The following is a 27,604-nucleotide window of genomic DNA, read 5'->3' on the forward strand; positions in this document are numbered from 1 at the left end:
ATTTAAACAGACTATGCAAGAGGTAGTAGTGTTTGAGGTCAGAAAAAGACACACTGAGTTGTGAGTCAATAGTTGACAACCAAGATGTTTTGACTAAATTATATAGCTTATGGACTTAATTACATTTTATAGCTTTGTCAGACAGATTTGATTTTGATCATGCTTTTGTACAGTGATCATGTGTCTAAGTAGTAACATAACATTGACGCTCAGTCATAATCCACATACTGTCGCCTAGTATCATTCTCGGCGTATTAGTGATCACAGCATTTAAAGGTTACTTGGTATTGAAACCGATGTGTTAACACATCACTGAGACAACTTACTAGCAAGTGTCCTAACTGGGGATGTTGATGTAGATTCAGTTGTCGTAATAAGGTTGGAAAATTGACCAAATTATGTGCAAAGCAGTTACAATTGTCTTCAGAGAATTAAATGGCAAGTTTCAGACATAGTTAAGATCATGTATCCAACAGTGCTGTTAGAATGTGATATCAAATGGTTCTTTTAAGATATGTGATGCGCTGTTAAAATAATATAAATAGAGAATGCTAGCATCAGAGGCGGGTGCATAAAGAAGTTAGCTCTCCGTGAGGTAGTAATGCGCGTGTGTTCTTGGCGTTATCTGCTATTGTAGACTTCTGTCAGTTGGATTCCAGTACGATCTACAGGGACAGAACAGGCATAGGGATCATGAAAACATGATGCGCTGTCCTACTGCACTGCTATATCGCTCCTACCTAGGTAGCAGTCGATGTGTTTACATCTATCATTGTTATTGACGGTTAGTGCCGCTGACTTATATGAGGTGGGTCACTTTCATACATTCTCGCCAGGTGTCATCTTTTATATTCTCATATAGCTGATGTATACCACCAGCAATAGTATGGGCAGATTTAAATGTGACTAATAATGGCAGCAAGATCGTCAACTGTGATTACCATTTCCCCATTGGAAACATATGTGTTACAAAATGTCACGCCATTCAGTAGTATAGTCCACAGTTTTAGATTTTCATCTGTGTACTATGTAGTGGTCTGACTCCATATTGCCAACTTTAGCATGGTGTCTCGAGACTAATAAGCGAGATTAGAAGGCTTTATTTATTCCAGCTAGATTCACATGAGATTGTGCCTATATGTATTGACCAAGTTTCGATACAGGGGTAACTTGAAAGTTAATTAAACAATGGTCAATGTATCAATATAAACCACTGATAATGTATCATGATGGTGACAAAAAAAAATGGATAATCAAAATCTAATGTCTATGCTATTGATCAAGCATTTGGTATTCATTATTTTTCTATAATCAATATGAAATAATTGGTAGTTGCATTCTTGCTGTAGGACACCCATACTTTGTGTACTCTCCTTGATGCTGATTCGTTTGCAGTCCGTCTCACTGGTGGCTTACTTTCATGGCAGCGTCTAACTCATGACTCCTCATGATACAGAGGGTATTAGGTAGGCACTGAGGGATGTGTTGTCTATTCCCTTCATTAAACACACAGGACGGCTCACTGTGAGATCCTCATCCGGCGCAGATGTGAGAGCACCCAGGGGCCCGGTGCAGCCCGTGACGCCGTATTCCATCAACACGCGCGTCCTTTTACGAGGTGAGCTCTGTGGGGACCTGAGGAAGAGACCCCCTCCCCTCCCGCTCTCCTAACCAGTCAGCCCAGTCCCTCTTTAGATTAAATTAAAGACACCATTCGATAAGCAAAAGGTGCTGTCAGCTGGCGGCAGCCTGTTGATCATATTCCTCCAGACACACACAACCCACACAACACACACACCACACACAACACACAAACACACACACACACACACACACACACACCACAACACACACACACACAACAACACACACACACACACACAACACACAAACCACCAACACACACACACACACACACACACACACACACACACACACACACACACCTTAAAAATGACAACATGAAACAGAACAGTTTGAAACCGTTTGCTGAGTTATAGTTTTGTCCAAAGCAATCAACCCCCTAATTGTTTACAGTTTCCATTTTCCCTGCGTCCGGCGTCTCTCACTTTCTCCTTTATGTGTTTCATGATTTATTTTGGAAGTGTTGCGATATAAAGCAAACAATCCTGCTCTCTATCCAAACAAGGCCAAAATAATCTAGTTGCTTTGTTTGTCTGCTCCACCATCTTCTTCCAATATGAAATGTTCCAGATATGATTTTTGTGAGCTCAGAGACTGCCAGTGTGTCTTTCGCCTATAAATCTCTCGACGAACTCTCTGGAGTCTTCTGCACAAAACATGGCAGATAAGAATGATAGGAACTGCATGGGGAGGAAGCACTGGGTTCAGGCTGAACATACATAGCATGTGTAATGATAGAGGCTGCTGTCTCTGGTAAGCATGTTTATTTGGTACTTAACACCAATTATAAAAAGCCTATAATGTATGCATTGTTAAAATACAGGTGCCTAATTATGCAAAATAAACTGCTTCAACAATCCCTGTTTAATCAAAGTTGGTTTGCAGTTTTAACATTTCTAAACACGATACTTTAAACCTACTTCATCTTACTAAACCTTATCAGCTGCTGCTAATATCTGTACGCTGCTATACGAGTAAACATTAGTGCTATCAGAAACCAGATATGTTATCTCTCTGAAGCATGCTAAATAGTTACCGTGTGATGTTTGCATTTCACCACACTTGACGAAATCCCTTTTTTTTTTTCATCCAAACATAATGTTTCATTCCTAACTTTAAATGTATATCAGCTTGTGGCTGTTTTAGTCAGTGACCTACCTTCTTTGAGCCAAATCCAGACTTTCCTCCTCAGCTGAATGCTCCGTTTGAGCTGTAAAAAGGAGGGAAAATATTGAATTAGGATGTATTAAGGGGAAGATAATAGGGGTTTTTGTGCTATGGATAAACATGGTTTTCCTCTGATAGCCAATAAGAACTGATCCCAGGAACACTGGTGGTTCCAGAGGGGGGCGCTGTGTTCATTAGCCATCCCTAAAGTTGTCAATGAGGAAGAAAAGAAGAAGAAAGGGGCTCTGGGCTGAGATGTCAGTGACACGGCAAGCGTGTTATCCAAGTGACAGTTAAGCACATTGTAAAGTTTGACGTGCTTCTGTGCGTTGACGCATGAGAGTGTGAGCCTGTGACGCCTGGGCTCGGGGCGGGGGGGCCGTGGTCTGTTTTGCGTGTGTGCGTCCACATACATGTGCATGTTCTAAGCAGAGCCGAAAGCAGGGGCGCAGGGTTGAGCAGAGAGGCTTGGGAACTGGAGGCTCCTGTGGACTCCTGCCATGTAAAAGTGTCTAAATAAAAGGCAGATGTGTGCGGCGGGCCAGGCCGAGGTGCAAGAATTTATCTAGGGCCAGAGAGTGCCTGTGATCTCAGATTTATTGCATTTTTCCAGATTCATCCTTTTTACAATGATGGGGGACCTTTCCTACTTGAAGATTTAAGAGGGGGAAGTCTCCAAAAAATTGTTCAAAGGCAGGTTTGGGGGTCTTTTGGGAGAAGGTGAGCTTAAGCCTCTGACCAACTACCTCTTTTACTTTCACTCTTTTTTTTTTTTTTTTTTACATGTATGTGACTAAAGGGGGCTGAGGTAAACCTAATGAATGAAAGTTGTGGCCATGTCTGGGATAGAAAAGGGGGGGGCCGTGACCAATGGCGTTAGTCTCAGTGGGGGTCAGGCTGGCGCCTGAGGTACCCCTCTGGTGCGACTGTGCAGAGGTGGCACTGGAGCCGAGAGGCTGAGGGAGGGAGAGAGAGAGAGAGAGTGGCCCAGGGAGAGAGAGTGTGAAGTCTCTCTTCCACCGCTCCCTGTGTAAACATGAAACCAGTAGTCGCTAACTAGAAAGTTATGAGATGTGCATGCTGAGAGGGACAATAAATTAGGGCTTTAAAACTCTGACACACTTTTCCAAACCACGGCTATACCTAGCAGCTAGAAGACAAAGAGATGGAAAGCAGTGTTAGAGGGATGCTTGGCGGAAATCCTCAGCATCCCTCTCTCTTTCCCCACATCAACTCTACTTAAACACACATTCACGTCTTCATCAAAAACAGCTTCCTCAGACAGTTGTCATGTGCAAATTCTACGCAGTCTACGTAAGTGGAATCTTGGTTATTGGGGTCTGACTCACTGACAACAAATAAAAAGTACACGGATGTGATGATACACATGTATTCCCTAAGAGGCCCGGCGAAAGGAGACTTACATAAAGCAAAGAATAAAAGCAGGAATTTGTTTTCAATTAGTCATGGCCTTGTTTACAACATCAAAAAATGCCGCTAAGAGTATCCCCAAAGGTTTCAAAGAGCTCCTATTAAAAAAGGGAAAGGAAAAAGGTGCTTGATTATATGATGAAATCGCCACGGGCAGTTTTTTCTTTTTACTTGGAGAATAGTTCTGAAGATAGAGAACAAATACATGTTGTTGGCAGAGGGAACTTGGCTCAAAGCAGGGAGAGGGTGAGCACAGGAATACCCTTAAGTATCCCGTGTTAGACCTGGTAGAGATCACACAGCCAAGTTTAAGAGGCAGAGCGGGGCGTTTGGGTTCACCTGCAGGCCCTGCTGTGAGCTTCTCAACAGGCGGGGTTATGGGTCAGCACTACTCAGTCAAACAAGTCTCAAGTCTTGATTCGCTTCTACACTTTTGTCTTGTTTACAAAGGAAGAAGTTTCCCTTGACAGTTAAATTCAATATGTTCAAATCATGTGTCAAACACATGCATCTGGCATCAGCCTCGTGAGCGTTTACCTGGGTGAGAAATGTATTCGATCACTGATGAGTCAGAGTTTAGAGCCTCAGCCGCTCTTTGATGTGAGGAGCTTTTGCTTTGTTTTGCCTTTTGAAGTCATGGATTCATCACGAACAATGATTACACCCCGCTCCTCCCAACGCACGGGCAACGGCTCGCGGAATTCTGTTTATAAAAGCGAGGTTTACAAGTATCCCACAGGAGAGTTTATGTTCAAGATGTGCCTTTGCAAATCAATGCCGCTTTGTAGCCAGTGGCAACCGCAGTGGTTTCTGTAAAAGCTTTTGCGATAATGGCCAAAGGGGAGGCTTAAGCGCTACTCACAAGTTGTTAAGGGAGATACACTAACTAGAACAATGTCATGGCACATTTCCATTAAAACAAATTGGTTCGGTATGAAATAACAAACAATCAGAAACTTTACTATAAACATGGACTCTCCACAGATGTTCACTCTGCACCGTAAACATACTGCTCAATCTCTTTGGGAGATACCTCTTCTGACTCTTTAATGATGGAGTGAGTGTATTGTTTCAGATTTTTTTAAGTGGGGTTGTATGAGGTACTTATCCCTACAGTTGATAGCAGTCAGCATGCCCCAAGTTGGAGAAGAAGTCAGGAATACTGGCATTAAGGCCAAGATATGTTCTACTGGGGACGGAGGCAGCAGCAAAGTGTATTAAATACAGGCCCTCCTAAAGAAGGTTAATATAAACCAGCCGCCCGACTACATTAACAGGCATTGCTGGTTTATTGCTGAGTTTCGGGTCTTTTTTGCCCACATTTTGAGATATCCTCCCTTAGTTTTAAGCCTCCATGTTAATCCAAAGCACCCTCATTTCCTACTGGTTTAAAGTGCTTATCATAAAACTGTCATGCATTTAGCTATTTTCCAGCTATTTATCCAGGCACATCTGAATCAAGAGATGTGACAGCAGAAGAAAGAAATGGAGCCATCTGAGGTAAACTAAGAGATCTTGGACACAGCGGAGGGTTCGTGTATAAGCAGCTTAGGTGAAGCAAAAGTGGAGCAGCATATGGGTGTATAATGAGACAAAAGTGTACACAGAAACCTTCAATAATGAACCAAAAAAAGCACTTGTGTTTGAATTCTTACATTGTTGATTTTCTCCTGCAGAAAGTATTAAAGGTCGAAAGGGATTTATTTTCCTGTGCATTTCAGCCCAACTTGCAGTTTGTGATTTCGGCAATAGAAGAAACAAGGTAAGGATATTTAGGGTGGCAGTTACTACAACTATAATAAATGCTCAGAAGACTAGTGTGTGGATCAGAAAGCGGACACACGGGGGGATGATCAGTGTGTCCCGGGGGAAGCTCTGCCCCTGTCCCGGTGGTCCCCAGCCATGATCCACTGAGGCCGGCCAGTCTTTACAAGGCGCGGCCAGAGGTGCCCTGCCAGCTTTATGGCAGCAGAGTACATGAGAACCATGTTAGAGGCAATGTGATCCCTTCTACAGGCCTGTAGACTGTCCTCCTGCTGTCTTACAGCGCACCGAGACGCCCTCTCCCAGCAGAACACAAACACATGCTCTGAAAGGCAGATCTGACCATCAGTCTGACATGGTAAAAAACATAATTACATCTTTCTCTTTTTTAAAAGGTCTCAGGGTGAAGACGGGGCTTTTCTGCTCTGTAAGCACAGTTTAACGACTAGTTCCTAACCTCCATCTTTGAAGACACTGACCATTTCTTTCAGGGTCATTTACAACTTAACATAAAGACAATTCATCTTATGAGCAGGACTGAGTAAGAATTTGTGCATGAAGAGATTTGGCAAAGATGCTTTCTCTTTATAAACACAAAACTGAGTCCATCACCTAATTCGGGATTAAATAAATAGTTAACATATCAATAAATAATTTCTCTCTTTTTGAAAAAGAGATAATCTTTTGATGCCTAAGTGTCATTGTCGAGATGTACATAAAATCTGCACGGTTTACTAATGATTCATGTAAATATATTTAACAATCCAGACTCAATATGTATACATGTTCATTTCATTTAATTCATTTCTTGTTTTAACAGTTAATAACCTGTATATAATTTATATTTTCATATTTAATTGTATTATTCTTGTGTGAATCTGTACCGTCCTGATTTTCACTCTCACCCTGGTGCTGCTTAAAATCCTGAATTTCCCCACGGGGTTTAATAAAAGTCCATCTTATCTTAACTTATGTTTTTGCTGTTAACATTTCTGTGAATTTAGTAAAATAATGGAAGGGGAAAATAAATACATATTTATAACTAGCAAATAATTTCTGTTTCCATACTGTTTTCGTGTGAGCAGTTTTGCCACAGATAAAACATTTTGACTTACCAGCAGAGACGAATCCGGCCATCTTCTCCTTGAAGGGCTGGAGGTTTTCTTCCGACGCGTTAGCACACACCTTCTGTACGTTCTTTTCACAAGCTGTCAGAGAGACAGAGGAGACAGAGGAGGGAAATGAGGAATGATATAAATGCATTATAATAAAGGGAATAGAAGAAAGATAAACTAAATGGTAAGAGTTAAGTCATTAAAGGACATAACTAATTAAGAACTTAAAAACAAATGAATAATAAGGGGAGGTGAAACACAAGATCACTTGAAAGAAGCTTGAGCTCTCTTTAAAAGCCATTTTATTAAATTAGAAACTCACAAAATGTTTTATCTTAACCTGAAAGCAAATAATCTACATTGTTCTTATTGTTTTCTTTCAGTAGCCCTCTTGTTGTTAAGTGTGTGGAACATTATGTGTTTTACACTCAAAATAATCACAATTACTGAGTGACTAAATGTGCCACAATGGAAAACCACAGACAAACTTCCCTTGTTACCTCCCCCAATGAGGGGGAGACACAACTGGGCGTAACACAAGGAATGAAAGAAAATGTAATTCAACAAAAAAAACAGAGAGAGCATTTCATTCAGATTTCAAAACATAAAATTATAGTTTTATTTATAGTTTAATTCATTCGTTTTTTTCATCCTTTTTCTGTTACTAATTGATTTTAACGGATACTATTAGTGGAAAGAGTGTGTACAAATCAGTGATATGTGTTTGATTTTTACATGATGTTGTTGTTTCCGATGTCCTATTATTGTAGTCTGGAAAGATGCAGTCAGGCACATTTCTGCTTTGTATCTTGCGTCCGACCTGGTTGTCCATGTGAGAGCAGCAGATGTGTTTGCTGTTTGTGGACGGGCTTGGTGCCAAATGAGCCAGCTCACACAGAGGAAACAGCCGTGACTGAGCGTGTTCCAGCCGAACCTCTCCACTGTAAGCCTGGGTTACTTTACACACAGACGCCTGGTGAAAGAACTTTGGCACATTCCTCCAATCTGCAAGTCATTATTGGCCGCAATAAATACCTTAACTTGCTTATGACCGCATAGCATAATAGTGCCGCAAAACACAAAAGGAGCGTTAACAGGTCTGGCCGCTGTCTCACTTCACTGCGTCGTAGCTTTTAGATCCGACTTTGACTCTCATATGTTCGCACGTGGAGCCGCTGCACCTGCAGCTCGGAGACCTCAGTCCATTACATCTTTTATTTATTGGCTGTCTTGATAGATCAGACAGGAAACACGAGGAGTAACTAGGTGCAGTCTCACAGTCGGGATCCCAGAAACCCTTATTGGATGGTTGGGGCAGGCAGTTGTGAAAATAAAAAACAGAAATCAGCAGGCACACAAACATGACAACCAAAATATCCTGTTTAGACAAACTGCATTTCATTACAAGAAATCCCCCAACTCAAAAGGACCCATTAAAACTGTGTTCAAAACAGCAAGTCTACAATTTAAAAAGGTGGCTCGCTTCCAAATGTGGTCCAGACAGCAAAGGCCGCAAAAAGGAAACCCACAAAAACAGCAGCTGTAAAGAATAAAAACTCCAGTTTGAGACATTGTCTTGGTTTTAGAGTTGAGTATTGAACAGGAGTATTCTGCTTCATGTTGAAGGTCGGACAGAAAAACCTTTAGGGCCTTTGCCTACAGTTTTTATGATTCACTATTGGTCCTAAATAAAGCCAAAGGGTGTGTTAGTGGAGTGTTAATGCGTCGCTCTGCACAAACAGTCCCACAAAAAACCTGGAAGGGACAAACAAGAATTAACAATACGTTTTATTAAATGTTTTAAAACAAATTGTTTTTATGTTCCGCTCTGATGTGTGAATACAATGTGCTGACAAACTATTTTGACAATAATTGTTTCCTTTCTTCATGTGGTCCTAGTCATAACACATAACTTGCTTAAAATGTTGATAATTATGGCATCATAATTATGATTAACATTTTTTGTAGGTAGGAATTAAAATATATATTATAGTAACAATATAGAGATGAATATGCTGGTAAGGTATTTTTAGTACATTTGTATGATAAGTAATTTGAATTTTTTTTGGAGTCACTGACAATTATTTTTCTTAATTCTCAGAAATAAATTACAAAAATAAAAATGTATATATTTTCTCTAATCAATCAAACGAAAAGTGCACGGATGTGATGATTCCCTAAGGGCCGGCGATCTGTGCATATCTATAATCCATACTTTTGATATTTAAATAGGAAGTTAATAAACCAGAATAAAAGTCTAATGACCATTCCGATATACAAGTGACAAATCATGAACCCAAAAATCGAATATTTTTTTAATTAAGGTATCGTCTGAATTAAAAATATTTACGATGACACAAAAGAGAATTAAATGGCAAAGAACAGCTAAGAAAAGTGATAATAATCACTGCTCTTCTAATGGAGACTAGCTAACAAAACAAAGCTTGTTTTCCAATTTACAACAGCGACTTCACTAGAGTGGTGCCCCCTGGTGTCAGACAGTGTGTCCCGTCAGGTTCTCAGTCAGGTCATGTAGCCACAGAGGACAGTGTCCTACCACAGACACACAGACACACACTACACACTACACACATTTACTTAGAGGGAAAAACAGATGAGATCACAGGCAGTGGTCTCAGCATTTTTGGAACTGAGGTGCTAATGTATTCTCCATCAAGACATCATTGAACAGGACTGTTAAAAAACATAATCCAGATCAACATTAAGCACTTTTATGGAATGTGTTAGGCCAGCAAATAAGGAGGACATTTGAGCTCTTCATGAGCCACATGTGAGCTTCCATGTGCAGACAAATCCAAGCAGATCCCCAGGTAAAGATGCCACAATGAGTGAAAACACAGACTGAATCAGAACTGGTATCCTGAAGCACTCAAGCAACACTTGCATATGCAATTCTATCTAAAGGAATCATCCTCTAATCTATCACATCCTACGTGGGGAGAGTCAAGCAGCTATTGTGTAATAATGACAACAGCTGTGGGTAACTGGAGGCGGTGGGAGAGTTAACGGGAAGAAAACAGACCTCTGCTCCAGGATTTACCCTGCGTGGTTTGCAAAAAAATGGGCGCCTTTGATGACAATATGTAATTATGATTTTACCGCAGTGAGCCAAAGCCCCTCACTACAGCTACCAGGAAATCACATCACACCAAGACAATGCACAACTGTGTGTGTGTGGATTATGAAAATGCTTAAACAGAGAATGGGCAGCCTGTGGAGCACCACAAGATGAGCAAGCTAGTAGTGTGATGAATGTTTCTGTCTCAAAACACCCCGCAACCTCCTGACACTGTAGCTCTGGATCATTATTAAAAGTAAACACTGAGGGAGATGACAAGCAGGCAGAGAACCGCATGAAAAACACAAAAAAGATTTGTTGCCATCAGAATTACAGTCCCAACTAAACCAATAACTCATTTGAAATCTTGTTATTTTCAGTTTTACAAATCCGTTTGTAGAACCAGATAGTGAATCTTAAGCCCTGTTGTAAAATAATTAATTCAATTGGGAGGTACTTTGGAAAATGTTTTTATCAGAGAGGTTAAATCCGTACAAGGCTCCATCTCTGGCATATTTTTTGTTATTTATACCTGGAAAGTGAATTTTCTCACTGATCCCCAATTATCTCCAATCCCAGCAGACTGTCAGACTTCCAGCTCCCCCTTCTACGGGATGAAGCCTGCTACCCCCCCTTCGCTGAGGCCAGCCAGGAGACTACCTCTGTAGGGAGAGAATGTTAGACACTCTCTCCCATTTCCCTCCTCATAAATCACCAGCTATCCATCAAACTATAACCCCTTTTCGTACCTTTTTGTTGGAGAATACTCTGTTGACAAGTAGAGACATCAGGCAAAATGTGCTGGCTCATGAGAGAATGCCATGATAAGTCATGACAATATGTATCTATGACAACTAATTAATTTAGTTGTACTTTTAAATAAACATAATTTTGATAAAAAATGTAATTAAATGTAGAAAAAAGGTGAACAGATTTGATACATTATTTTAGGCACACGCCATTTGCAACCTATCATTGACAAACATCCCAACAGTGTGCATTATTTCCCTGTTGTTTGTTGACTGTACCTCAGCATGCCGACTTCACACATGCCATTCCTAGCGGAGCCTCTGTCGTTAAACAGACGTCAGGCTAAAGGCCCTGCCTGAACCTGACATTAAAGGCCATTTAAAATCAGGACACTGTCTACCTTTGCCACAGTGATGAATGCCTAACCTGGGCCAGGGCTTCTATGAAACACTAAACTCCCCTGAGCAGCAAATGAGCTCTGACCGTTTCTTTTTATTTGATCCTATTTCATTCGGTAGCGTCCCTGCCTCTCTGTCCAGTCCAATTACGCAGCAGTTAAAGGGACCTTTATGTAGGTACTCACAGGACTGAAAATACAACTTTGAGTTTGATGAGCGAGTTTGCATGATAGAGGTTCAGTTGTTTTCTTTAGGTGATGGACTCTAATTGAAGATATTTGTCCTTATGAGAGCCATACAGTAGGTTGGTTCCTTGTGGCCTCCCTCTCCCCCTGAGAGGAGCACACAGAGAGGTCATCACCCTCTCCCCAAACAGGAAGCCCCATCAAAAGAGGATCATGTTTCTGCACAAGCCAAGTGAAGGAGAGGGCAGCCAAAGTGGACGGGGACCATCACGCTAACTAAATGCTAAACAAACATGCAGCATCTGAAAACACACTCCAGGGTTCATTTACATACAGTATGCTGAGATTTGAGAGATAGACACCAATGTTATGCTGTGTAAGGAGGAGGCTTAGCTTAGAGAGACTGCTCACAGCATAGAGTCTCCTGACATTTGACCTTAGCCTGGAGGGCGAGACACCGCCGACCACGGCAGTCGCCACCTCAGGATCAGGTGAGGGGTAGACAGAGCGAGTACCCCGAAGTGTGACTCAGTGTTAGCCTCTCGGTGTCAGACACAATTCACAATGTGGATGGAAGTGATCTGTGTTTGCATTATAATTAAGACCACTTGCTTTCTTTAGGCTGGTTTATAATAGCCCGGCATAAATATTTATTCCTGGCGGCTGGAGAGGATAAAAATGGTGGGAGTCAGAGGTGGAGCTCGCCAAACATCCAGAATCCAACGTTCGCCCTGTGATGCTAATACCCCCGAGGACTACTGTGCCAGACTGTGCTGCAGCAGAGATCAAATACAAGGGCCCTTATGTTGCATTTATTGTCTTCAGGTCTTCCATTTTTCCTAATAAATGAGTGACAGCTTGAGGTGGGTCTGGGTACTTTAGTAGACTCTTTGTATTTTTCCCCCAGGTCAGAGAGGAGAGGGCTTTAACAGCAATCTAAAAAACGTAGGGGAGAGCTGCCGAGCATATCTAATTGCTTTCATATGCCGTATTATTGGTTGATTTAAATAACCACAGACACCAGGGGCACTGGGGGGCATCGCCTTTAACCTCCGATTGGCCTGGGCCAAGACTGGCTGGCTGGCTGGCTGAGGGGCTCGGCGCCCACGACACTTTGAGCTCTGAACACCAAAATCAAGTTTACATTGCGTCAGTTATTATTCCGATGCTTCGTCAATGAGCTGAAAGTTGCCTTTTTTGGATTCAACTCCTACTCTAAAACAAAGAAATGCAGAAGAAACTTTGGCGCTCTGTCATAGTTCCTGAAACATGAGAGGTTGTGGTGTTATGATGACACAGCTTTTCAGAGATACAATGTCTGAAAACTGGGAAAAAGCCAGCCTCAGGCCATGCAAGGTCCTCAATACAACCCCAACCCTTCTTTACACAGTACAGGAAAATAACATGGAGATCAACATTTACATTCAAACTGCGCTGGTGAAAGATGGTACTGTATACAATTACCCTGACTGATTTACAATGAAACAAATGTGACCTAACAAAGGAAAATGCAATGTGGTGTGCGGTTTAAGCCTCGACAGCCGCAGTGGAAATGAATATGCAACAGGGTATGTCCTACCACTCAAATCTTTTTTCAGCTTCCTCATGTCCTTGGTGAGGTCTTCAAATTTAACCTGACCAGCCTGGAAGAAATCCTGAGGCTCAGGCATAGGGAACACACTCTTATCTGTGCCAGCGTTCTGTACCAGGGGAAGGAAATATACAAATATATATGAGTGACAGATGTTTTACATTGTGTGTATTGTGTTAATGTGATTGACAGAGTCTTACCTTGTCAAAATTACGCAGGTAGTACAAAACAACATAATCCACCAGGTTCATCCGATTGTCCTGATAAAGAAATTACAATTTTACTTTAGATATGAATATACATCTCTCTAATTTGATTGTTTGGCCTTACTTAGCTAACAAAATATTTACCAGGGAATTATGGCAGATTTTCAATGTTACATTGCATGTGTTACCCTGCTCTTGACGTCCTTTAATTTGGGAAGGATCTCCAGTCCGAAGCCATCAGCCTGACCTCTGGTCCTGTTCCCTCCATTCATATAGTTCCCAAAGGCCAGAACAAGACCCATCACTTCCCGCAAGCTGTCACACTCCAACAGTTCCTGACACAGAGACACACACACACAGAACCTTTGGGTTGATAAACCTTAACGCAAAAAAAAATTTGGCCGTATAATGTAACTCATTGTGCCTGACTCAAATATACCAAATAAACCTTAATGCAGCTTAACGACACTTTCGGAGAAAACTGCTCGTGGACATGGTGTTCTTACTTTGCTGACATTGGAGACGATCTCCACCTTGCGCCGGATGGAGGAGATGGTATCGAGGAAAACTGCCTGGAAGATGATGCAGTGGGCTCGGCCCTCAAAGTCGGGAATCTGGGAGAGCTCATAGAGAAACCTGGAAAACAAAAGGGGAGGAGGAGGTGGTGGTGGAAGAGAAAGGGGTGTGATGTGTTATGACAGAATTAAACAAAACGTCTAACAGGAAGAACTATTTTGGATCCTTGGCAGGCTGAGTCGATGTTGCTATTCACAGGCAGCTGATAGTCATGAGCGGCGCTGCTCGGCTGGGTTTGAAAGGTCCGCGGGGTCAGGTGGAGGTAGAGCAACGAGCGGGGCACGGAGACTGATCAAAGGAAGCTCCGGCCTGATGCGGGACGACTTATGTAAACAGTGCCGTGTCAGAGGGGAGCAGAGCGGTAACATCCTGTGTGATTAGGCCATGCTGATGGGGCTAGACACTGAGTAGGGATGACTCGGGCAGCAGTAGTGACAGCTCTGGTCAAACATGGAAATAAGAAGGCCAGGCCGAGCGGCACCGCTGGGTCTAGGCCTCGTTAATGGGCCCGAAACTACTTAACCCTGACAGGAACTACTGGAGCAATGTCCATTACACACACACAAAGTTGTAGAGACATTATGACAAAAAAGACTTAAGAAAGAGGGAATCAAAAAAATGTATCCCAATATTAGGCTAAATTATTTAATATGTTCTAATAAACTTATTAATTATTAATATTGGAATACATTAATTTTTTTATTTAATTCATTTGGGATTGGTCTGTTTCGTGGGAAATCTCTGAAAGTAAAGTAAATGTAATAGACTTAGCTAAACTACTGGTTGAAATAAGATAAATAAATACTGACAGCACTAAAAACAATATCTAAACCCAACTTAATTTATCTTAGAAATACAGGCGAGTTTATCATGATTTATGAATGTATTTAAAAAATATCTTACTGTTCGGGTTTGTCCAGCAGTTTGACTTCATCTTCCTTTGCATTCTCATAATGTTTCGTTATCTTGCCCAACTCATCACTGGTGGCCCTCTATGAAGAAACACACATCGAAAAAACAGGAAACATTTATAACCAATTGTTGCAATAAAAATAATATGACCTTTCTATTCTCGTTAAAACTGTTGGATAACTTTAGAGACTTGATTTTATTACAACAGATAGACCGCTCCTTCATACTTACATTTTCATATAAAGCCTCTATGGTCTCCAAATCCACCACAGAGTTGTCCACAGTAAGCACAGCTGGAACAGTAAAGATATTCATTATGAGCAGTCAGCCTTATAAATGGATAAGATCTTTGCCAAAGCATGCTTCTTTTTAACTGCTGCCAGTGTATGGAGAACAAACTTATTTTTCCCACAGTAAACTCATGATAGCCCTGTAACTTTTTCAAACTTCGGCTAAAAGAAATGTATATATTTTGCAATACATACTACATATTGGCAAATCTATATGCAATACATACTACATATTGTAGAAGAGAAATAATATTTGACTAAAAGCAAAGTCTATCTTCATCTACACTCCACCGACACACAAACCATTATTGAACTACGCAGCTCATAGCTAACTTAGAATGTCAGCTTGAGGTGGTGAAGCCAGGCTCTGGGTGTAGATATATGGAGGTCAGACTGGGTCTGATGCCAAGGATACTTTGGCCAACGCTGACTCAAAACAGATTGCCTGCTTAACCTCTTGGCTGACTGTAATGATTTTTAGAGATCGACAGGAGATGGTGAAACAAGCGAGAAACATAATTAAGGTTAATTAAGTCTGGCAAAGATCATGATTTAGCCACATAAAAACTGAGATGTGTGAAAAAGGTTTAAAGTTTCTTGTCCTGCTTTGCCTACTGGCTGTGTGTTTGTTTACCCTGACCCAAGTAGTAAAAACGAAAGGCAAAAAGAGAAAGTGACTCATGTTCCGTGTCTGAGAAGTGTCACAGGTTTATAGCTCAGTAAGGGAGGAGGACACGACAGGAGGGATGGCTCCAGTGCTGCACAGTCAGTTGAAAGTTGTCTGGTTGGGGTCAACTGAGGAGGGCAGCATACTCTCAAAGCAGTCCCTCAATGTGACTAAACATTACCAAGAACTGATGCAGTAACAGAACTGTATTCTACGTAGAATAGGCTCACACCGCCATACTTTCTGATTAGGGATATAATTGTATTTTCAGCTGTCAAAGTATAAAGATAACAACACAAGCTAGCTTCAGTAGGCTAATGCTATTAAACAACATAGCTTACATTTTCAAACAACAAATAGTGCAAAGTTAGCACATATAGGCATAAAGAGAAAGGCCGGAATTGACTGTATACAGTATGTAGCTTGTTGTATTATTGTATTCGATAGTAGTAGCTCAACGGTCAAATATCGTGTAACATAACAACACAATGTCAGAAAGTTGGGCTACTCAGCAAAGATTTACAAATGTTTGCTAAAGTTAGCTAATATAACAATAGCTTTTTACTATATTAACATTAAAAGCAAAGCTTTGTATGTTTTTGCCACTGAGGCTACAATTGACAATTATGCAATCACAACAAATAGTCAAAAGTGTTCTAGCCAAAAATTAACACAATGTTAGTTACACAGCAAAATATAGCAAACGTTTGCTAACATTAGCCAATAAATTACCAGTAGAAATGTTTGTCATGCCAGACCAAGTAACTGAAGACAATGGAATTCAAACATTTAATTTCTAAAGACAGGAATGTGTTATTTCATGCCTTTAAATTAAATTAATATTGAGATAATAATTTATTGAATTCTAGCTACTACCAATATTCATGTATAGTATACATTCAAGAATTCGAGTTTTGAAAAAGGTTTAAGGTAGAAAAGTATGTTTATAACAGTTTAAAAAGTGCTGTTTTTAGAGTACCACGCATCATTTATCAAATTGGGACAGGTAAATGAGAGTATTTTAACACCACAGCCCTAGTCTTTTCAATGACTTGCTTCCAGCTAACAAGGTAATACTTTTCATTCTGGTTCCCAGCTGTTCTTGTGGCAGAGAAGCTGTCAATGTGGTCCCATGTCTGGATCACAGAGAATGCTGGAGGTCCACTTCCTACATCTTATTAGAGTGGATTATTCAGTCCCTCAGCCATGCAGCCGTCAATCACACACCAAAGGGGGGCCTGCTCCAGTGTGCACAGGAGCACTCTGATCCGAGGGGAGCCGGATATCTCTCCACACCAACAGATCAAAGCCTGCCTGCCAACCGCCTCACACCCTCTCCTTCTACTTTTCACTCATCGGCTTTGGTGTGGAAGGGCATGTGTGGTATGTGAACATGTGTATGTGTGTGTGTGTGGTTAGTTGGTGTGTGGGGGAGAGCCTCCCTTTGCCCTTGAACCATGGTGGCCCTTGAGGTCCCCCAGTCACTCCGGCGGGTGCAGTTGACCCCCTTCCTCCCTCAACCAAAGTGCTACCTTTCCTACTCCCCTCTTTCCCTTTCTCCCTCCCTCCCTAGTAGCTCTAATTACATTACATGTCCCATGTCCTTTTAATTTGGCAACAAAGGGGAGGCAAGAAGGCGAGGCCAGGGACTAGAGGTCTTAAAAGTGCTTATTAAGGGCCATCATTGTCTGATTCAAATTGTCCATTTCACATACAACACCCATTAAAGACACCAGGAAGCAGTTTCATGCTGGGTGTTTAACCAAACCTCCTCTACAAACTGACACTGGAACAGAGAGAAAAGGATTGAAGGGTTAGGAGAAAAAAATGGGCGTCCTGGTGTTATGTGCTGTTTGGCTTGTGTTTGAGGTGGTTTTATGTGGTAGCGCAGTGTCTGCTAACTGTGGAAGGTGGTTTTGTACATGCTTAGATCATTAGTGGGGTGTCAGTCCCATTAGGCTTGTGGAAACCGTCACTGGCTACAATAAACAGATCTGCTGGCCGCATGCTCAGACTAGCAGGCGGCAGGCACTCTCCGCCACAGTCCCATCTACGCTGTCCCCAACACACATATTATGTGTTTAGACACACATATAGCCACTTTACCACACACACACGCCTGTATTTTCCACAGAACAACCAAGCATGCAATCAATTCATGCAAATGAAAAAGTGTGCCATTTGATTTTAAACAGTGCAGGAGGTATTTAAAGCAACCTGACAGGAAAAACTGAAAGGCTGCTTTTATCCGTCTCACATTTTGGCAAACTAGGCATTTTCTATCTCATCGTGATTACTGGAAAAGTAATTCACGTTCCATTCAAAACAAAAATTGTTAATATTAAAAGGTGCCTCTAGTTACAAATTAATAGCTGTCAAGAGCTTGGAAATAATTCCCTGCTGCAGGGCTCACTATCTCATCTCTAAGAATAACTCCATCTGCATTTCATCAGGAGTCATCCTCAATTTATTGTTAAACGGGACTGTAAATTTGGTTTATTGCTGTTGAATTGAAATAGGAGCTCCTTCCTCGAAAGAAATCAAAATTAAAATCATAGTGTGCACAAAGATCTTAAGATTTCCAAACAGACTGACATCGGAAAATACTTGTTCACCTTGCTGAATGTCCTTCATCTCCAGATGCAGGCTCGATATTAGAATGCCGACTGCTTGCGAACGCTTCCCATCCAGCAGCTTGATAATCTGAGAAGAAAAAAAACGGAAACACATTATTCCTAGTATTAAACAGGGCGAGTTGGTGGAATTCAGAATAAACCCCACAGTGTGCATTTCACTTAATAATGCTTAAGCTTAATTCCAAATGTTAAATAAAGTATAGTGGCTCATTATTGAGAAGAGAACAACATATGTATTATTGCCACATTGTTGGAAGTTGGTTTCACATTTCAAATAATGTTAGGGTTCATTAAGAAACCTTTACTCGAAATTAAACCACCAGATTTCTTCCCAACAAGAGTTTATCATCAATTTCATTATGCAAACACAGGCATAAAACAAGCTGAGGAACAGATGGTGAATAAAAAGTTAATTTCTGTGATGAGAGGCCGGTTGAAAATCACTTAGTCACTTCCCCTGGCTGTGGAAGCAGATGATAGATGATGAGCAAGACAGAGTGCCTGAAGCCCAGAGCAGCCTGGGAATCATCTCGGTTGACCCACACGACCAGACTAATCAACACACATTGTCGTAACCCATCATTGTGATGCAAATGACTGGGAAATATGCCGAACACACGTAGCTGGGACACACTTTGTCAAGTTACATCAATGAGGGAGCAAAGTCAAACAGAAAAGCACCTCCTCCAGTTTACCGAAGAACATGTGTGAGATATAATCAAAAAATATCAAGTCGCAGTGAAAGTACAAAGGCCAAAGTTGCACCATAAAAGGACAGTCTAGAAGAGCAAGCTTTTATAACAAACTATAAATTCACAGGATTTTTATTTGTGCGTACACATGGTCACAATTACTTATGACTGAATTAGCCGTAAAGCCAGAGAGAGTTTTGGCAAGGTAAAGCCCCGCTCTAAAAGTTAATGTGTCAGGCTTCTTCATTAGGTATTATGGCAGTGTCGGCTACTGGGCTGTCCAGTGGGAGCTGGAGAGCCGAAGCCTTAGAAGTGGGTATTGCATTACAGGGCGTTAGTGGGTGCCATGCTGCTTCCAGCTCTATTACCTGGATCACTGGGGATCTCCCACTCTAGGGACTTGAGACGGCTGAGTACCAGGCTTTCCCAACACCTCTAATTAACCACTTTGGACGGGCCACACTTAAAGCAGTCCAGGAACCCTTCCCACTTACTGTGGCTACAGAAATCGCCAAATTGGCTCAAACAGTTACGTTAATGAGAAAAGACAACTGATGCTGGATGCGTGGTTTCAGACAAGCAAAACAGAGGAGGGAGACGCGTGATGCTGATGCTGAGACAGGTACAACAAATAGCTGATGTCTCCCTCCTGGGGGCAGAACAATAATTTAGTTTGAAATGCAAACAGGTCAGAAAGAGAGAAAGGCGAGCCGCCTAAGGAAATAAACAAACTAATGAAGGGGAGACACTGGGAGTGTCGGCAGTTTGAGCTGAAGCAGGTGGCTGATGTTATGCGAGGTGGGCAGGGGGACGCTGGTTCGGAGCCGAGAGGAACGTTTACACAACCACGGATGAGCAGCCAGCATGCTCCGCGGTGACTGTCTGTCTGACTATCTGTCTGGAATCACCCAGGCAGATGTTACAATAACAACTGGATCAAGACTTCACATCCATAACCACCTCCGATACACTCCGCAACCCCAGCCGTGTTAATCTTACACCCACTCTCCCACGTCACAGCCACAGCTTCAAATATGTCTTTAATAAACGCACCATGATTGCTCATAAGTCATCCCCATAAACCAGTTAAAGCTGATGTTTGTTTAAGGAGATCCGCTATGTTTAAACTTGATACAGGTTTGATTTATGTGCTTAGGCGAAATGACCTTTTTTGTTGTTCATATTTGCTCATGTACAAACTTTAGCTCGATTCATTTCCTCATCTCTGCCTCCCTTCTAATCCCTCAATCAAGTATGCACCGACATGCACATCCTCCCCAGCCCCCCCAGCACCACCACCACCACTCCTATAGGTGCCCCGTCTTCATTGCCTCCTCTCACCAGTGGAGCGGAGCCACATGCCTGCAATTACACCAGAGTCCAGTCCAGTCCGGTCTGCTCGGGCGGGAGAGCTGTCTTCCATGTCATCTCCTCTGCTTTGATATGCTAATCAGCAGCGAGAGAAGGGCTCCAGAGTAAACAAGAGCTTTGATTTCTCTGTGGCACACATGATAAAGATTATCTCACTCATGTAGGCATCGTCTGCATCCCCCGAGTTTCAACTTTTTGCGGAGTGTGGAGATGTTGGAAAGTGGGGAAGTGGCTCATATGCATAATGTACACACACATTCCATTCCCTCCCATTCATCTCCTCTCGCCGCACACACTGCCCCAGGCCGTGGTGTTAGCATGATCTGGCAGCACTTTCTGAGCAAGTGCATAATGACTCGCGAGGAGGACGTGCCGTCATCACACACGTGCGTTCAAGCACACAGACGCACGAAACACCGAAACGTACACATGCCGGTGCATACACAAACACAAGGAGAAACAAACAAGGTAATTGAACACACACAAATACCAACACAGATTCAATGCCAACATTATAACAAGAGGCAGGTCTCCCACCGTGTCCAGCGGTATTGGCAGACATCAGAATCCCTTTACTAGTCCCACGGAGGGGACATTTGCGTAGTTACAGCAGGAAAAAGAGCCACAGACAGCTTAATGTTACATGTTAAATATGTGACATGCATTTAAAAAAAAAGTACTAAGTTATGATATAATTTAAAAAATATATATATATATATATATATATAAAATAAACAATTACATAATTTCAAAAGAATACACATCCTGTAACAGTTCTTAGGATTTAGCAGCCAGGTATATATATTACAGTTATTAACGGCATCTACAGTGGGGCAAAAAGGTATTTAGTCGGCCACCAATTGTGCAAGTTCTCCCACTTAAAAAGATGAGAGGCCTGTCATTTTCATCCTAGGTATACCTCAACTATGAGAGACAAAATGAGAAAAGAAATCCAGAAAATCACATCACATTAAGAGCCCCCTCTGTCCTCCACTTGTTAACTGTATTAATGGCACCTGTTTGAACTCGTTATCAGTATAAAAGACACCTGTCCCCCTGCTTAAGCCAGTACATGTCCAGGCCCGTCTGAAGTTTGCTAGAGAGCATTTAGATGATCCAGAAGAGGATTGGGAGAATGTCATATGGTCAGATGAAACCAAAATAGAACTTTTTGGTAAAAACTCAACTAGACGTGTTTGGAGGAGAAAGAATGCTGAGTTGCATCCAAAGAACACCATACCTACTGTGAAACATGGGGGTGGAAACATCATGCTTTGGGGCTGTTTTTCTGCAAAGGGACCAGGACGACTGATCCGTGTAAAGCAAAGAATGAATGGGGCCATGTATCGTGAGATTTTGAGTGACAACCTCCTTCCATCAGCAAGGGCATTGAAGATGAAACGGGGCTGGGTCTTTCAGCATGACAATGATCCCAAACTCACCGCCCGGGCAACGAAGGAGTGGCCTTGTAAAAAGCATTTCAAGGTCCTGGAGTGGCCTAGCCAGTCTCCAGATCTCAACCCCATAGACAATCTTTGGAGGGAGTTGAAAGTCCGTGTGGCCCAGTGACAGCCCCAAAACATCACTGCTCTAGAGGAGGTCTGCATGGAGGAATGGGCCAAAATACCAGCAACAGTGTGTGAAAACCTTGTGAAGACTTACAGAAAACGTTTGACCTCTGTCATTGCCAACAAAAGGTATTGAGAAGAACTTTTGTTATTGACCAAATACTTATTTTCCACCATAATTTGCAAATAAATTCTTTAAAAATCAGACAATGTGATTTTCTGGATTTGTTTTTCTTATTTTCTCTCTCATAGTTGAGTTATACCTAGAATGAAAATTGCAGGCCTCTCTCATCTTTTTAAGTGGGAGAACTTGCACAATTGGTGGCTGACTAAATACTTTTTTTTTAACTTTTATTGCACATCTAGCACATATTGCACATAGGTGGTTGGTATTTAACAGCAGCAAGTTACACAATTTACAAAATACATGCAGAAAACACTGTGGTCAGATTCTGAAAATGATGCAGCCTAGTTTATAATCCTAATGATAGAACATTGAAAAACGTTAGACATTTCAAGATGTCTCCATGGGCTCAGCGTTGGGCAGTATGCAATTTTGCATCTTCTAGATCAAATAAAGAATTGGTCTATTGAGAAATAACTAAGCCCTCAAATCAGAATGAAGTAGAGCCAAAATTATATAAGAAATGATTGCACAATAGCTGAAAATATTACATTTAAAAACACATTCAGTCGATCTTGATGGTCCATTTCTCCTTGACTCAGTAGCACCTAATCTCTAACCCTGCTCTCATCCTTTCCTCCAATATATCTGTTCCTTTTCGTTCCATATTTCCATTCCTTTCTTTTCCACCCGTTAACCAGCTGAACTTCTTGGAAGCCATCATCAGCTGATGATTCAGATGATTTCTTCCCCAAATGATTTCTCTCCCTTTAACTCAGTATAAACTTTCAAAAGGATAACAAATGATTGAGTAAACAACTCTTTTTGACCTTTCCAGCAACTTGGACTGACAAAAACAACCATGTCTTTAGGTATTTACTTCCCCTCTTTAATCGTAGAGTTGGACTGTGAATGCTCTCGTGGCTCTAAACACAGACCTTTATATTAAATCTAAGGATCCTGTCTAATCACAGGGCTGGGGACAAAATGTCTAAACATGGATATCAACCACAGCCAGTGATATCAAAACTACAGACCATACATGTCCTTTTTGTCAATAATAAAAACAAAGCTATGTTGTCCAGGAGATTATTATTTAAAGATTGATATGAAATAGTCTCAGCAGTGTTTCCATTAGTGGGGTCAATCCTCTTCCAGGCTGATGTAAGCCTAGGCAGGAGACAGTTGGCTAGATTTGTGTCTAGATGTGGCTGTCTGAGTTGGATCAAATGTTGGACAGTTTGCCGCTTTAGAGTGACCAGACTGAGCGGAGAGAAGGAGGACAGAAGAACACACACACGAGCACACACACATTTAGGCCCTCTGGAGTGCAGTGGAGCCTTGGCAAATTGATCAGAATAGGGGGATGTGTATGGATTTAAAGGGGGAGAGTCTGGGGCAGTGGCCGATTTTTAACTGCTTGGACGCCACAGTGAGGACCACAAGGCGGCCCGGGTGCTGACGCGGCGCTGGCTGCAGCAGAAGTGCAGCGTTGCAACATTTGACAAGACATCAACAAGTGGGGGGGGGGGGGGGGGGGGTAGATCAATCTGGCACACCTTCGCTTTCGTTTCATCTTTAAAAAGGTCTCCTATCATGCAAAATGCACTTTTTTTATGTCTTTTACACATACATATGCGTCCCCGGTGTGTCAGGGAACTCACAAAGTGTCAGAAAATAAAGCCCTCTCTCTTTTCCTCCGTACCCAAATCTCTAAAAACGGGGGTACATTGGAGCTGATCTAAATTTGCTGCCGATATGACATAATATCGGAAATGTGGCTTTAACACCCTATCAGAAACATCGCTATCAGAAACAATGCGCAACGTTTTGGAAGTAATATGGTCTGGGTAAAATTTGAGCTCAGGCGTTAGCTTTTCCCCCCCACTTTAAAAAAAAAAAAAGGCTAAGGACCCAGAATCAGCACTTCTCTAACACGGCTGAAATAGAGGGATATGTCGAATGGGTGATGTGTTTGGTATTTTGAGCAAAGCACTTCATGGAAATGTTTTTCATATATTTGTACATATATATATATATATATATATGAGACCTATACTACATGCCTAAAAACAGTATAATAGGAGACCTTTAAAAACTTGATTTTGAAGTTTGCACAGATGGAACAAAACGAACAAACATGATTCTAAAGCCCTGCTTTCATTCGATCGTGCACAGTGAGCTTGGTTTGTACAGAAAAAAACAAGGGAGTGAACCCATAAACTGATAGCTGGTGTTGGCCCCGTGCAAGACCTGGCAACTGCACGCAACAGCCTGGAGGAGACCCTGATGAGAGTCCCAATCCATTTCTTCCCCGGTTCAACCCTTTGCTATTCCTTTCTTTGATTTATTATTGAACATGAAAGCATACAGAAAGTCTCTTGGTGTTCTTTCTGCAGAAAGAACACCAATAATGCCTCCAGGTTGCTGCAGTGAGAGACAAAGTGCACAAGATAACCATCAAAAGCAACAAGAAAAAGCCAGTCATTTGGCTTTACAAAACCAATATTACGAAAAATGTAGATAACGAGAAGATATACAGTATGAGGAGGAGCGAGTAGAGGAAGTAAATCTACCTTCTTAGTTTTGGCTTTCTTCTCAAAGGTGTCCGACAGGGGTTTCTTCTTTGGCTGCAGCGTGGCCTTCGAGAAAAGATCCTCAAACTCATTGGCGTCGAGATTTGGTTCCTCCAGAGAACCCCACAGTGTGTTGTTGCTGGAAAATAAAAGGCAATATTTTAATATGTGATTTATTTTATGCTTTTTACATAAATATATGCATCAAAACTAAAACTCCCTATGACAGTGGCTCACAGTCCAGGCTTTATTTGAGCTAAACAAATTGTGTGTTCTATTTGTGGAAGTGTATTTGATGTTTATTCAACCTGCCCACTGCTTTTCATTTTCCATTTCGCTGTCCCGCAAAAACTTGGCAGGAAGGACTGCAATCTCAACTTTAAAAAGCACTGTTTATGAGCGAGGTGATAAAAATAACAAAAGTTTCAGACGTGCTTGTTTCTGTAATATGGGGCCATTCCCGGGAAATGGACTCAAATACGGGAGGCAATGTTGTGTTTCAGAAGTTGCCGAGTAACGTGGAAAAAACAAACAGAGGCAGAAATAAGATCAAGAGGTGTCTAAAGTCAAGAGGATGTTCAGGATTTAAGAACTCTGTTGCTGTAACAATTCCATCTGTGTCTGCTTTACTTTACTAAGTCTATTAATAAAATGCTTACCAACAAATAAACATATTCAAACAACAGATTTTGGAATGACGACATTCTTAATACGCTGCACATGCCTAAATACTGGTTTCCTATTGTTTAACACGTCGCAGGCTCATTGTTTAATGACATTACATCTCATATGTGAGGTCATGAGATTGGCAGGTCATTTCCCCCAAATCAAGGCCCAGTTACAATGAAAAGAGATCCTGGACACAGCACACTAACACAAGAGCTTGCAGGTTTATCGTGGCTTAAATAACAGAACAATCAACTGCATTGCCAGTGACTCAATTAGGGCCGTGTAAGTCCAATTGTTTCTGCATGCTGTTGGCCTCATATTGCTTAGTAAGAGGCGGCCAAGAAGTTTTTCTGTTGAAGACATAATGATTCTGTCCTGAAAACGCTTTGATTTTGTACTCCTTTTCCGATAGACTGAGGAAAATAAGACAGCCTACGACTCCCAACTGTGCAGGAAACCATCTTGGAAAAGAAAACAACATCCAAAACCCCAAATATATTTCCACACAGGACCACTTTCTAATTGACCGGATTACGACAGTTATTGAATTTGAATCCTATCTTAAAGTTCCCATTTCTTTATTTCCCAAGAAAGTTTGCCCCGCATTCTGCCAACCATACTTTATGTTCGAGCTCACATTCAGACACCTGGCATCATTTCAAACCGTATACTGTTCCCTCCCTCATAACTCAGAAACCTCACACCATTAACAGAGATCACACAGCTGATCCAGCTATAGTTAAACATCTGACCCATTTAATGCCCCTTAACTTGGCCCTTTACAGTTAAATTTATAGCTGACGTGAAACTGCTGTAGTGTAGTCAGGCAGTCCTCCAGGCAGCGCTGGCCAGGACCCGAGAGAAAGAGAGAGTGCGAACCACAACTCAGTTTCCCCCCGCTAATCCAGCCATGGAAATACAAGGCCATAAAGCTGGAAGCCTGGCACTCGGAGGCAACAACCACAGCCACTGTAAATGGGCTGGATAATCCACTTACAATTACAGAGTGTCTCAACAGTGCCAGAAGACGAGGGAGCATGGGGCACACGGCATATCTTTGATATCTCTCTGAACAAAGCTAAACTAAGATCCCATTAAGATGTCATATTGATGACATCCTGCAGAAATCCACCAAATAAATCACTGAGGAGTAAGGTTATTCAGTTGTTACGGTAATTAATAACAAATACAAATGTGATTTGAGCTTCTACTAATCCTAGCTTTTTCTAGCCTTGGGTTTATATCAGAAATAAATGCAAGTGTGAAAAGCAACTCTTTGATTGATTTTTGTTGAAAATGTTTTTTTGAAATTCCAAAGGATATCTCCAGTTAATTATGATTTGGGTCTCATTTTTGTGGTTTTGACCCCCACAAAAGTCATTTCTGATATCGTAAAACATGGCAACATCTCTACATTGATGTCCAATAATGAGAGAAATTAGTTGTCAAACAATAAGAGAGGCTGTAAACAAGTCAAAAGTTAAGTATCCAAACCACTTATTTCTTCAGATAATTTGGCCCCCAACAAAATGTCGACAATTATCCCTCGCTGCACAGAAGAATTGTGTGTTCACAAATATGTTAAGTATGGTAGGTCAAAGTTGAAGCAGGGGGTCAGTCTATAAATTGTGTTGGATGTTAACAATGGACAGTTTGGGCACTAAATCTACCTTTTTACTGTGCTCTCTTTCAAATACATTTGGCTAATTTGGTGTTTAGCACCAGTATGGTCACCTGACTGCTTGTGTATCCTGCCCAGTTGGACTTCTCCATAGCAATACTGCCACTTTCTCTGCAATTTACTTGCTGAGTATAACAGTTGTTATTACGAGCTGCAATGATGGACAAATCACTGAAAATAAGAACAAAGTTGCAATCAAGTCCAATTATCCTTTCAAGAAGAAATGAGAGATTTAAAGCGATGTTCCACATACTTATTGTCCTGTATCTGTATTCTGGTCCAGTACAGGGGCTTCATGGGACAGGCTGGCTCCACTGCAACTTTCCTGGGGGCCTTCTCCACCTTCGGGACAAAACTGAAGCCCCCCATAGGGGGAGGAGGCGGCGGGCCTCCGCCTGGTGGAGGTGGAGGAGGAGGTGGGCCAGAACCAGGTAGGCCAGGAGGGGGAGGAGGAGGTGGTGGGGGGCCAAAACCAGGTAGGCCGGGAGGGGGAGGGGGTGGCGGCGGCGGAC

General features: G+C 41.8%; 1 protein-coding gene across 1 annotated transcript in view; it reads right to left on the bottom strand.

Annotated features, from left to right (window-relative positions):
- The window catches only part of LOC104950588 (formin), a 48,780-nt gene that overhangs the window by 2,569 nt on the left and 18,607 nt on the right, over positions 1-27,604 (bottom strand). Inside the window, exons 9-19 of the mRNA XM_010777122.1 lie at positions 27,346-27,593; positions 24,743-24,881; positions 18,391-18,478; positions 15,050-15,111; positions 14,810-14,898; positions 13,837-13,966; positions 13,519-13,665; positions 13,325-13,384; positions 13,113-13,233; positions 7,122-7,214; positions 2,799-2,854 (exon numbers count right to left, since the gene is read on the bottom strand). Coding sequence (XP_010775424.1) covers positions 2,799-2,854; positions 7,122-7,214; positions 13,113-13,233; positions 13,325-13,384; positions 13,519-13,665; positions 13,837-13,966; positions 14,810-14,898; positions 15,050-15,111; positions 18,391-18,478; positions 24,743-24,881; positions 27,346-27,593 — 1,233 coding nt within the window. The remainder of the gene's footprint in view (positions 1-2,798; positions 2,855-7,121; positions 7,215-13,112; positions 13,234-13,324; positions 13,385-13,518; positions 13,666-13,836; positions 13,967-14,809; positions 14,899-15,049; positions 15,112-18,390; positions 18,479-24,742; positions 24,882-27,345; positions 27,594-27,604) is intronic.

Source organism: Notothenia coriiceps, unplaced genomic scaffold (assembly GCF_000735185.1).
Source record: "Notothenia coriiceps isolate Sejong01 unplaced genomic scaffold, NC01 NC01_scaffold00017851, whole genome shotgun sequence".
Taxonomy (NCBI): domain Eukaryota; kingdom Metazoa; phylum Chordata; class Actinopteri; order Perciformes; family Nototheniidae; genus Notothenia; species Notothenia coriiceps.